Raw genomic sequence first — 12,073 nt, forward strand, 5'->3', positions numbered from 1 at the left:
CCTCCCGCGAGTTCTCGCGATGTTTGGCCCGGCGAAGGGTAACCATTTTGGAGTCCGCACGGGGGCTGAGTGCCCCGGCGGCGGCGGCGTCTGCCATCCTGCGTCCGGGACCAAGGCCGGCCACGGGGCTGTCAGGCCCATGGGTGGCCGGACCGACACGATGTGGCGGTTCCGCTGCAAAGCCAAGGACGGCACCTATGTTTTGCAGGAGTTGTCCAGCCGGACGCGGGTGCGGGAGCTCCAGGGCCAAATTGCTGCCATCACGGGGATCGCCCCGGACTGTCAGCGAATCCTCGTGGGATACCCACCCGAGTGCCTGGACCTCAGCAATGGGGACGCCATGCTGGGGGACCTGCCCATCCAGTCAGGTAAGGGCGTCGGGGCTGGGGCCCGGGGAAGCCCTGGGAGGATGGCCAGGGCCGTGCGGGAGAGCACACAGCAGAGGCGCGGCGGCTGCGGGCCGGCCCGGGGCTTTGAGGACCCTGCTGCGAGCAGGTGGAAGCTGGAGAACTCGGGCGGAGGCCGGGACGCGCTGAAAGAGGGAGGTCAAAGCTTTTGAGTGCCCCCCTCCTCCATCTGCTTTCTAGCCTGTCTGCGAAACGTCCCATTCATTTTGTTTTCCCTCGGCATCCACAAAGGCACGCATTCAGTAGGATCTATTTTCTCCGTCCTGATGGTCCTTGCCCCCTGTACTGAACGAAGATGGCAGGTCTGAAGGATGCGGGATGCTTGTCTTGCTTGCTTCCCTGGTTTGTTTTTGCGGTCACCTTCCTGTGTATATACTGCCTTGGGCGGGTGTCCTCGCTGTAGCGCTTGCCTGTGCACAGCCACTGAAGGGCCCATCAAGTTTTGAGCAGCAGCAGCAATTTCCGTCCAGCATGGAACCTGGAATAGCAGCCTTGATCCTGAAAGGCTTCCCGCGGTTGTATCTGGGATCCTGTAAACAGCAAACCGGCTGGGTAACTTTCAGGGGGAGGGGAGCCCCCTAGTGGTCCAGGCGATGATGACCAGCTGGTGGAAGAAGAGCGCTTTTTAAAAACAGAGAGCAAACAAGCAGAAGGACATTTTGTTCTTGAGATGTCTCTTTTCGGGAAACTATGAAGGTGCTTAGCACCGGGCCCCTTCTCAGAGTTGGGGTGCAACCTAAGATGTCCTGGTCGTTGTTTGTCTTGAACTTGATGACGATTCAGTTGAACAAGCAGTATTATTGGCAGGTGGTCACTGGTTTGCAAAGCTGGGTTCTCCCTGGTGACCCCAGCTTATACTTTAACTCCTTCTGTTTGTGATTAACAGACTTGGCTAGTGAACTCCCCGTTTTGTCTCCGCAGTTCTGGATTTGTGTTCTTTTTTTTTTTTTTTAACAGGCGACATGCTGATTGTTGAAGAAGACCAAGCCAGGCCCCACGCCTCACCTGCGTTTACCAGACATGGTGCTCCTTGTTATGTCAGGGACACGGTGCCCGTGCTTACCAGGACCGTGGTCCCAGCAGACAACTCTTGCCTCTTCACCAGTGTGTACTATGTTGTTGAAGGAGGGGTCCTGAACCCAGCTTGTGCCCCTGAGATGAGACGCCTCATAGCACGAATTGTAGCAAGCGACCCGGATTTCTATAGCGAAGCGATCCTGGGGAAAACAAATCAAGAGTACTGTGAATGGATCAAAAGGGATGACACGTGGGGAGGAGCTATTGAAATATCGATTTTGTCTAAATTTTATCAGTGCGAAATTTGTGTGGTGGATACACAGACAGTCAGAATTGACCGTTTTGGGGAGGACGCAGGCTATTCCAAAAGGGTCCTGCTGATATACGATGGCGTCCACTACGATCCGCTTCAGCGTAACTTTCCTGACCCAGACACCCCTCCTCTAACCATTTTCTCCTCTAATGATGATATCGTTCTGGTACAAGCACTGGAATTAGCAGATGAAGCTAAAAGGAAGAGACAGTTTACGGATGTCAACCGCTTCACCCTGAGATGCATGATATGTCAAAAGGGGTTAACTGGACAGGCAGAAGCAAGGGAACATGCCAAAGAGACGGGCCACACCAACTTCGGAGAAGTGTGATCTCTGCGTGATGAGGATTGACCCCTACTACCTCACAGATCCAGAAGGTTCTGGGTTTTCCAATAAGCTATTCGTAACCTTAAAGACACCATGCTTGAATCATCCTTTTAACTGAAAACCACGAAGGCACTGAAATTCCTTGTTAAGATTAAAATTAGTGTGCACGTTTACAGATGTGTCTGCAGCGGTGATACATGCCCTCTTCCTGCTGGGGTGACAGGACAGGTGGTCCTTTCTACCTGCCGGCACTAACCTGAAGATTGAGTTTCCGTGTTAGAAGTTAGCACCCAGCAGCACTAACGTGTAGAAGAAAACAGCTGCCTGTTTGGGGTAAAGCGGAAGGCTTCCTGTGAGGCCACCGGACGTAAACCACGGTGTCTCCAGTAATTGCGTCCTTTTAAAAACCCTTGTGTTAATAGTGTCCAAATTATGAATTGATGCCTCAAAAGAAGATACACCGACTTGTCAAAACTGGTTTTATATTGCAATTTGGTAGACTTTATAAATGTGTACTTAACCAGTCACAAGTACGTTACAAGCAATTTTTACAGGGTTGAGCCTTTCCCTGAGAATGTTACCTAAAAACAGAAACTGCTGGTGCCCACTTTAGGCTTGTTAGGGTAGAGAAGTAGAATGTATGAGGGAAAAGGTGCCTGAGCAGCTTGCTGAAGCTTTAAAAGACCATTGGCCTCGTGTTTTAATGCAACTCATTTATTAATCTTGGTCACATTGGATAAATTTTAGTTAAGCAGGGTATTTTTTTAACTGAAGTACCATGAAATTTGAATGCTTGAATTTTGCCTTTTTACATAAAGATTTGAAGGGATTAAATTTCCTCAGCTTTTTGTTAAGAGCACTTCCTCCAACTCCTAAAAAAAAAATCTTTATCTAAAGTGCTAATGATTATGCTTTGGTTTGGATTTTGTGAGATCTTTTGCTTATCTAAACATTATGTTTTTATATCTTAGCCTTATCCTGCCACTAATGCTCTTGTAATAATTTCACCTTTCTGCAAATTATAACTTTGCTTATCCATGATCTTGATCTTGGACTTTTGAAGAGTTTTAAAGTAATTGGGATAATAATGTTGAATGAGTTAGTTTCACTTCCAAAATATGGCAGTTTGAAAACTGTTGCCTTACCTGAATAAGCTTCTTCCTAATATTAGATGTATAGCCATTTGCTTGGTGGGCTAATCCTTAAAGCAAACCCTCTAAAACTTAGCTTCACTATGAGATCTTCCAGATAAAAATTTTCTACCTCTTTTCGTGAATCTTCTGACGATCAGGGATGCTAAATTTTAATTTGTTGTGTATTAGCTCACATAATGTGAAGAGGCTTAATGTTGTGAAGTTTTCTTACATTGGTCTCATTTTTATTAAGTATCTCCCTTAGAAAATTAATGGTATACTTTAAAGCACTAAGTTCTTTTTCACCATATCTTGTTGACAAATGTTACACAATTGAGATCTACTTTTAGCACTTTCACTTGGTGGAGGTAGCCATATTAAACTAGGGAACACATAAGCAAAGCAATGTAGGGGAAAAGTACCTTTAAGGAACAAGTCACAAAATATACAGGAAATCATTAGATGACATTTTTTTTAGTACTTTTTATGTGAATAGCCTCTTTAGGCAAAAGTTGCTATGGTCAGTATAACTTAAAGTGTTTAATTTTCTATTTTACTGAGCCTTAAAAATAGCACTTGTAAGTTTGTGATAATTAATGTTTGGCAATCATAATGTGTACAGATGAATATGATTGAAAATCTCTTGGTACCTGTCTGTCCTCCAGTCTAAAAAGTTTTGTATCTCTTATTTTTCCCAGAAAATACTAAATTTAAAATTCTAAGTGAAGAGTATACTACTGGGTAACATCTATCAAATTGTTTCCTTTCCTTTCTTAGGTACTTCAGGAGCCAAACTTGACATTTACTAACTGGAATTTTAGAGAAGTATATTCATGCAACAAATATTTATTGAGTAACTTATAATGTACCAGGCATCTATTAATGTGTTTCCCAACATAAATTTCTGTCACTTTAAAATTGAGTATACTCTACCTACATTGGGTTACGTTAACAAATAGAAAAAGAACCTCATAACTTATAAAATTAAATCCCTCCATTTAAAATATTGTTGGTATATTTAAGCTTATAGCAATTGTCAAGTGTTTGTTCAGGGGACCTTATTTATTCTAGTTTACTGTTGTCTAAGTTGTCCGTTCACCAGTTAGAGACTGACATTGCTCTCAGTAATGGCTTTTTAAAATTGATCAGCTGCTGAAATTCAGCACTAGGACTTTAATGTTCTGATCATGGAAAATTCAAGATGGCAGATCATTTGACTTAATTGTTGAGGATTAAAAACCTAAGCTTGTACTCATTCTAAACTCAAGTTTATGAGCCTCACAGAATTTATAGTTTGTTACTGCACTTACTAAACTCTTGAAATTACTTCACTAATGTGTAAATTCTAATCTTGAGACTTTGAAAACCTATGGATTTAGTACTTGCAGTGGGATTAAAAGAAACTTTGTCTTAAACTTGTGCTTGAGCAGAATGAAACCATTCTTCCTAGTCATTGTTTTTGACTGCCATACAAGAATATTTTTTTAATTAAAATGAAAATAGTTTACATTAGTGGCTGAGTGAAGATTGTGCTTTCCCATCCCCTCACTCCTTTCCGTTATTCTTCTTTCCTTTACTCTTTGGATTTAAAAATTAGGTATAGGGCTATAAAGATGCACTTCTAGAGAGAGTGATTTCCGAAGTTAAAATTTTATCCTTGGTAATTTTTTGATGTGATAGCCACATTAAGACACCATCTTCTGTTAATGTCTGTGGTTGATTTTTTAAATCCCATGCATGAAAAATGGGTACAGTCGAGTGGTACCCTTGAAAGTGTGGCTGCTGGTCAGCTTGACCCTATAGGAAAAAACTAATATAGTCATGCCACTTGATTATTACTTGAAGTTCACGTGCCCACAGAATCATAATCAGGAATGAGTTATCTATCTATACATGCCCCTAAGTGCCCGTGCCTAATCTGCTTATCAAGCCTATTCTTTTTATCCTATGTAGGCTTTAAAACATAGATGTTGCAGGCTACCCTAGCTAAACATCGTTTTCTCTGTCTTTTGAAAAAAATTAGAATGAGTATGCAAGGTTAGCGGCAGAGTGATTTTTTTTCTTTCCGAATTAGATGGCCTTCCTAAACTTCCATGTATTAAGATTTATGTTCTGTCATGTGTTGAAATAGGCATTTGTTATTATTTGCAGCACTTTAAAAAATACGAAATAAAAGTTTACATGTTAACCCTCTCCAGGGATCTTAAAGACATAATTCTTGAGCTGCTTACAATCAGCTATTCACAATTAACAATTACCGTCAGTGTATAGTGTTTCCAGTGGTACAACATTCTGGTGTTTTGATAACAGTAGCACACAATTTCAGTAACTATTGGGGGCATGCTCTGTGCCCTAGCATTCAAAATGCTAACTCTCTAATGTGATTGTTCTTTATCATTCATTGTATAGTGCAGTATTCAGATTGGTTCTTATAGCACAAAGATGACTAACAACTTTGAAAAGATTAGATTCTTAAAACTCATCTTTTGTTTCTAGGCAAACTTACTTTAAGGGAGCTGATTTTTGAGTCAGAGACCTTAAAAGTATCAGAGGTAATAAGCAACATTTTAAGACTACAGTGAAACACTTGATTTGAATAAGCTAGTTTACTAACTAAAGATGTTTTCTTAACTAAAAGTTATAATATTTCAGCACATTTCACCCAATTTAGAATGTAAAACTTCCCTGATTGTAGGAAAGGGTTTTATTTTTTTTTCTTCTGCAAAAATTGGCTGGATTTGTGTTTATAGTGCTTAGCATATTTGACTTTGAAGAAATGACTACATTGATAATTGAATTGTGGGTGCTGATTTCCGTCTTGGTTCATGTGACTCTAAAAGAGATTGATAGCCCTCCCGTGCTGTTTTAGAGTGAAGGGAGAAAGGGGTGGGAGGATAAAGTACCACTTAAACGGAAGAGATCCTCAAATGGCTGCTTTCCTAGTCATGAATTATGCTTTTTGGAAAAATTTTCAAGCAATGCCTTTGTGTGACCTTAAGCCTTCTCCCCTGGCATAGAATGTAGCAGGGTTACAACTGAAAAGCTAGTCATTAAAGTATAAAACCATGAATATAAGCATTTTGGTATGATGCCTTTTTAATACTTGTTTTTAAAAATACAACCCTACAACTAGAGTTTAGGGATGATTTGGTTAAGTTGTAGGTAAAAAAAAAAAAAAAAAAAAATTAACCTAAGAAAGCTTTAGAATGTCTACTAAGATAACATAAGCCTGACTTTATAACTGATATAGGACATGTAGTTGTTTGTAGCCCATAAGTTACTTAAAAGGACCAGGGCACCCAGTTCCCGTCAGTGTTCCAGTTCACCTTGGTGCCATTCAGGACTCAAGTTGTTTACAGGAAATACAATTTCCTTAGCAAAATAATTCTTCCTTTTAAAAAGTATTGAATTCAGCTTAAGATACAAAATATGTATAGCTTGTCGAGCAGGATATATTTTCTGTGTTAATGCAGTAGAAGAGGAATACCTGAGGCAAGAAGAAAACCACAACACTGTCAGACCAAGCGCTTTAGACCGTGGCTTGAAAAAGTAATAGGGAAGAGCAAACCAGAACAAAGTTCTGTTTTTCTTGTTAAAAATATTTTTCTTAATGAAAATGGACAGTGCTTTGTGGTTTTAAAAATGTTCTTTGGTCTGTTTGTCAGTATTATTTTTTTCAGTGAGTGCACTGCTGCTACCTGGGAGATGTCCAATTTTATTTTGTACAACTCTTACGTGATATTGCCATTGTCATTAAGATGCATTGATTTTATTTATGAAGTGTATGATTTAAATTTCCAAATGCTGTATGAAATGACTTGTTTAAAGGAATAAATGAAGTGAAAATATTGTTGTCTGAGCTTATTTTGGGGTGAGGTAAGAGGGCCAGTGAATAGCTGCTGCTATACTCAAGTTGCTTAGTATTCATCATTAAAAGTTTAATAGACCACTGCTTTGTCTTGTGTACCTGGATCTGCCAAATCTCACTCTGTAGGTGGAGTCTTAATGACTTCAGCAGGAGGAACTACTTTTCTCCTTTGTAACACCAGAGGGCTTTTGAAATTTCCCTTCCTAACTCCCCATTTCCAGCTCCTGAGAGTTGGAATTCAACATCTGTTGCTGACAAATTGTCAAATTGTGAAGGCCGAATATTCCCTTAGTTTATAAAGGAGAGCTGTGTGAACTTGGATCAATTTGGAACCTGCAACATCTTTCCTGGAAAATTGACTTAATCTTTGACAATATTGACACTTAAACATTTATTTGAAACAGCACAAGTTACTAGGCTTGGCCAGTTTAGGCTCTAAATTGAACTAACCTCATTGAAAACTTTAAAATTATGGAAGTGGAACCATAATGTAATTAATTTGCACACCAGGACGAAATAGATCTTTGGAGTCAGCATAACTCCAGCTTAAGAATAAATTAGGCCAAACCTCATATTAAAAGGTCTGTAAGAAATCTCATGGTGTGTGCAGTGGTAGCTGGTTGAACAGTAACGGTACCCAAAATGTATTCATTACATTACCCGGGAACTTGTTAGAAATTCAAATTCTCCGAAAGAAATGAGGTCAGCAACCTGTTTTAACAAGCCCTCCGGGTCATTAGTGCATGATACAGTTGGAGAACCACCGGCGTAACCATGGTTGTTTAAATCAGCTTGGAGAGAACGCTGATGGCTTACATCAGTCCTATGTTCTTGGCCTCATGCAATTTACTTTCATGCACTAGTTAAATACAGTTACAACATTTACAAAGAATATAAACCCACAGAAGACAGATAGTCAATGAATGACAATTCAAAAATCACAGGAGGCTGAAAGCCCTAAGATTGCAGTTTCAGAAAAATGAATATGACTATAGTAAAGGATATGGATGAATATGTGATAGGAGATGCCAGCTCATGAAGGTCTTTTTATGTCATATGGGGACTTAGAATTTCCTCGTGAATGCTATGAAAATACATCAAAACATTTTGAGAGGAATGAAACTCAGATGTGCCTCTATAACATAAAAGATATAAAACAAGGAATTCCTTGATATTTCATAACCTATGATTCTACATGTAGTAAAATCCTGAGTCAGAGTAGGGAGGATGAGGAGCTAAAAAGAGATATGAGCGCAATCTCATGGGAACATGGGAGGATTGCTGGGAGGTGTTGAGTCTGGGTGAGATTAGGTATGGTGATGCTGTTAGCTGGCATGCAGATAGAGGCGGGAGGGCAAGTTGGAGGGGCAGGGGTCAGATGAGTTCAATTTTGAACACATTAAAATTTGATGTTTCTTACAAAACTCTCTGATGCTAATAGATGACCTCAGCCCTCAAACTTTCATTAGCACTTGGAGGAAAGAACCACTGAATCCTCTAAATGTCCATGACAGGTGGGCCAAAGTAACTCTGCTCTCAAAAAAGAAAAAAGGAAAAAAGCTGCTCCCGGGAACTATTAAATGGTTAAGCAATGTCAGAACTCCTTCAGCCAAATCCAGTTAATAATACCCTTCAATTTCTATCTAATTATATTAGGATTAACACTGATATCACTTTGGTGAGAATTTAGTGATCTAATTCATCTTAATCTGGCCTATCAATTCCAAATTCTGATCACCTTTATCCAAATCCTTCCCTAGCTGTTTTCTCTTTAAAGAAAGCCCTTTTTAATACCTTTATTGATTTCAGAGAGGAAGGGAGAAGGAGAGAGAGGTAGAAACATCAATGATGAGAGAGAATCATTGATCAGCTGCCTCCTGCACACCCGCTACTGGGAATCCAGCCCACAACCTGGGTATGTGCCCTGACCAGGACTCGAGCCGTGACCTCCTGGTTTATAGGTTGATGCTCAACCACTGAGCCACGCTGGCTGGGCTAAAGCAAGCTCTTGCTATAAGGAATAAAACCTTTCCTCCCCTCAATATGTTAGAAATATGCTCAGAAATATACTCAGCACATTGTAGCCTGCCCAATACCATGAACATTGTGGGCACCCATTGTTTCTTAGGGATGATGATATACATGTTCAAAGTAACTTCCTTTTTTCTTTAGAGAGGAAAAGGAGAAGAAAGACACTGATAGAATCTACACTAATAAAAGAGAAAGATGCAAATTGGCCATACCTTTGCAACACCCACCAGCCAATCAGGAGTGAGTATGCAAATTAACCCAACAAAGATGGCAGGTTAATTTGCATATGCAGGCACCAAGCAGCCGGGGGTGGGACCATGGCGACAACCCAGGCGTTCTGCAACGCCCCAGCTGCTCCGGGCCTCTGGGCAGTGTGGGAAGGTGGAAAGGCAGTTCTGGGCCTGAGCAAAGGCAGTGCCAGCAGCCAGGGGAAGGAAGGCCCATTCTTGAGTGAATCTTTGTACATTGGGCCTCTAATGTGACTATAATGTGAGTGAACAAGTATCATGAATGGTTAGAATGGAGGCCCACGACTATTTTGCAGAGAGTTTGCCAATATAAGTTGTCCAAAGAGGAAAGATTACCCAATGACTCTCTGTGGTATATTTAAGTTTTGAAGGTGTGTGTGTGTGTGTATAAGTGTACTTGAGTGAGGAAGTGAGATGCCTCGCTGGGAGGCTGTACTGAGAAGGAAATAGTAAGCTAGTCTCCGACAGTCAAGGAGATGACTGCCCCACAACAGCATGCCAGGATGGAGGAGTGAGGACACAGGTGAGTCAGGTGAGCTGGACTGTAATTAGATTGCATGGAGTCAAGTCATCAAACAGGAATTCATACACAAAGAGCAATGACACACACGCCACACTCCTCCTCCAAAGATGACCTGCATCAATCAGGGAGCCTTAGTCTCTCAGATACTAGAATGTCTGGGTTTTGAAGTCCTCTCTTTCCCCTAGTCCTAGGCCTCCTTCCCAATTCTCTTGGAACCTTAGAGACTTGGTATTTTTCCAAGAGAGCAGAGAAAAAACAAGAAAGATTCCAGGGTAAAACATTTAAAGACATAGAGAATAAAAAACATGACATGCATGACAGTGATTTATTTCAGCCTGGGTGTATGTGTGTGTTGAGGAGGCAGGAGAGGAGGGAGGGGTGATGCTTGTAAGTAACTTCAACTGTAAAGTTCCTGTTCCAGTTCTTGAACTGGGCCTTAGGTACATTTCAATGAGCTGGAATATTTCATACTTTTCAAAAAGATGTCTAAAAGGAAAGAGGAACCGAAAGATCATGTTGTCTATGTCCCTGCATCTACCTGGTAAAAGACAGGTGCTCTTCTTAACTATTTCGACTTTATTATAAACTGAAAAACTGTCAATTCACAAACAAGACTGTGCCTGCTATCACTGTGAGGTTAATGCTCACAAGTCAATTCATTTTTTTATTTTTACTTTTTAGCAGATGTTCGAATTACACACCTATAAAGCTGGATCAACTGCAGTGACTTCACCCATGGGTGTAACTCTAGTTACATTGAACTCCTCAGTAGGAGGTGCCCTTCCTCTTTCGTTAGTATTGTGACATCATACATGTTTGAATGACACATCATGAAGAGAGGTCATTGCCCTTAAATGCTCAATCAGCTCAGCCATCCATATCCTGCTGACAGGGTACTGGTTTTCTCCGGGGTTCCTCAACCTCCTTCCTCCTCAGTAGTCCTGCCCCACCTCGTCTCTACCTTGGCTCCAGGATCACTGCGCTTCTCATTTCCTACACAATTATGATCATAGAAAGAGAAAAGATGAAAGCCATGTGTCATCATGTGATGAAAGATATGAATAGTGACAAGACAGAAATGAGATGGGAAAGGATGAACTTAATGGCTAGAATTAGACCTGCAAATTATCCGAGTATTTCATGCTTCCTACTTAGGATTTTCTCCTAAGTCGAGGCTGACTGGCATCATACTGGTACCGTGGCAAGTTTGCCGTCATGGCGCCTAAATTGAAATCTCTGCTCTGCCACCTTCTAGCTACATGAACTTGGACAAGTTATTTAACCTCCCTGTAAGGTTTGGATATTAACAGCATCTACCTTTTGAAGTTGAAATGAAGATGAGATGAAATGATGGATGAAAATGCTTAGCACAGCACAATACCTAATGCCCAGCAACAGCTTAATAAATGTTGGCAATTATTATGGGCATTGATTTTAATTTTCCTTCCTGCCTTTTTGACACCGAGGAAAACCTATGTCCAGGAAAGATCAACCTCCAGGCAAAAATCACAAGTGGTAAAAGTAGCCTCCATACTTGGAGGGAGATTTCTTCCTGAAAGCACCAGATTCTTCCACCTACTCTCTTCTCCCTGCTTCTTCTGGTTACCTACAGGTGCCAAAAATCCGCCGTGGGAGGATTCAGGAGTTGCTAACCTGGTGGGTAACTTATTTTGTTTTTACTTATTAATGGTTATTGCTACCTTCCATGAACAGCCAAGAGACCAGAGACCCAACGACAACAAGCATGTTCTCTCCATTGAGGCTGTCCAGGCACTTTTGTAGCAGGGAATTCTCCGGAGAGAAAATTGTTTCGTTTCCGCAGAAAGAATGAGGCCAAGAAGGCCCTTGGCAATCTGGGGGGCGGGGGGGGGGGGGGGGGGGCGAGGGGGGGAGGGTGTGTCATCCCTAGTCTTAGGCACCCCTAGTCTTAAGCATCTCCCTCACGGTCAGGAGTGGACTTTGAAACACTATGAGCTGCTAGGCAAAGGCTTGAGGATGAAAGTGATTCTGAAAGATTGGAAAAGTCATGAACGAAATTGGCCACGGAGGATTTTAATTTGGAGAATTCTGGGGAAAACTTCGTTCCAAGTGGAAGAAGGCAGCTCTAGATAGAAAACCAAGTTTCAGACAGATGCATAAAAGAGCAGACTGCCCAGTGGACTGTTTCTTTATATGAAGATGTAATTTTAAAAACATTTTTTTTTT

General features: G+C 41.2%; 1 protein-coding gene across 1 annotated transcript; it reads left to right on the top strand.

The window, feature by feature from the left end:
* The first annotated feature begins 19 nt into the window (after positions 1-19).
* YOD1 (YOD1 deubiquitinase) lies at positions 20-7,044 on the top strand. The gene is made up of 2 exons (XM_070397378.1): positions 20-368; positions 1,365-7,044. Exons 1-2 carry the CDS (start codon positions 20-22, stop codon positions 2,066-2,068), a joined length of 1,053 nt encoding a protein of 350 aa, XP_070253479.1. The 3' UTR covers positions 2,069-7,044.
* Positions 7,045-12,073: the final 5,029 nt, after the last annotated feature.

This window comes from Myotis yumanensis, unplaced genomic scaffold (assembly GCF_028538775.1).
Source record: "Myotis yumanensis isolate MYYU_CA2020_CCGP unplaced genomic scaffold, mMyoYum1.0.hap1 SCAF_17, whole genome shotgun sequence".
Classification (NCBI taxonomy): domain Eukaryota; kingdom Metazoa; phylum Chordata; class Mammalia; order Chiroptera; family Vespertilionidae; genus Myotis; species Myotis yumanensis.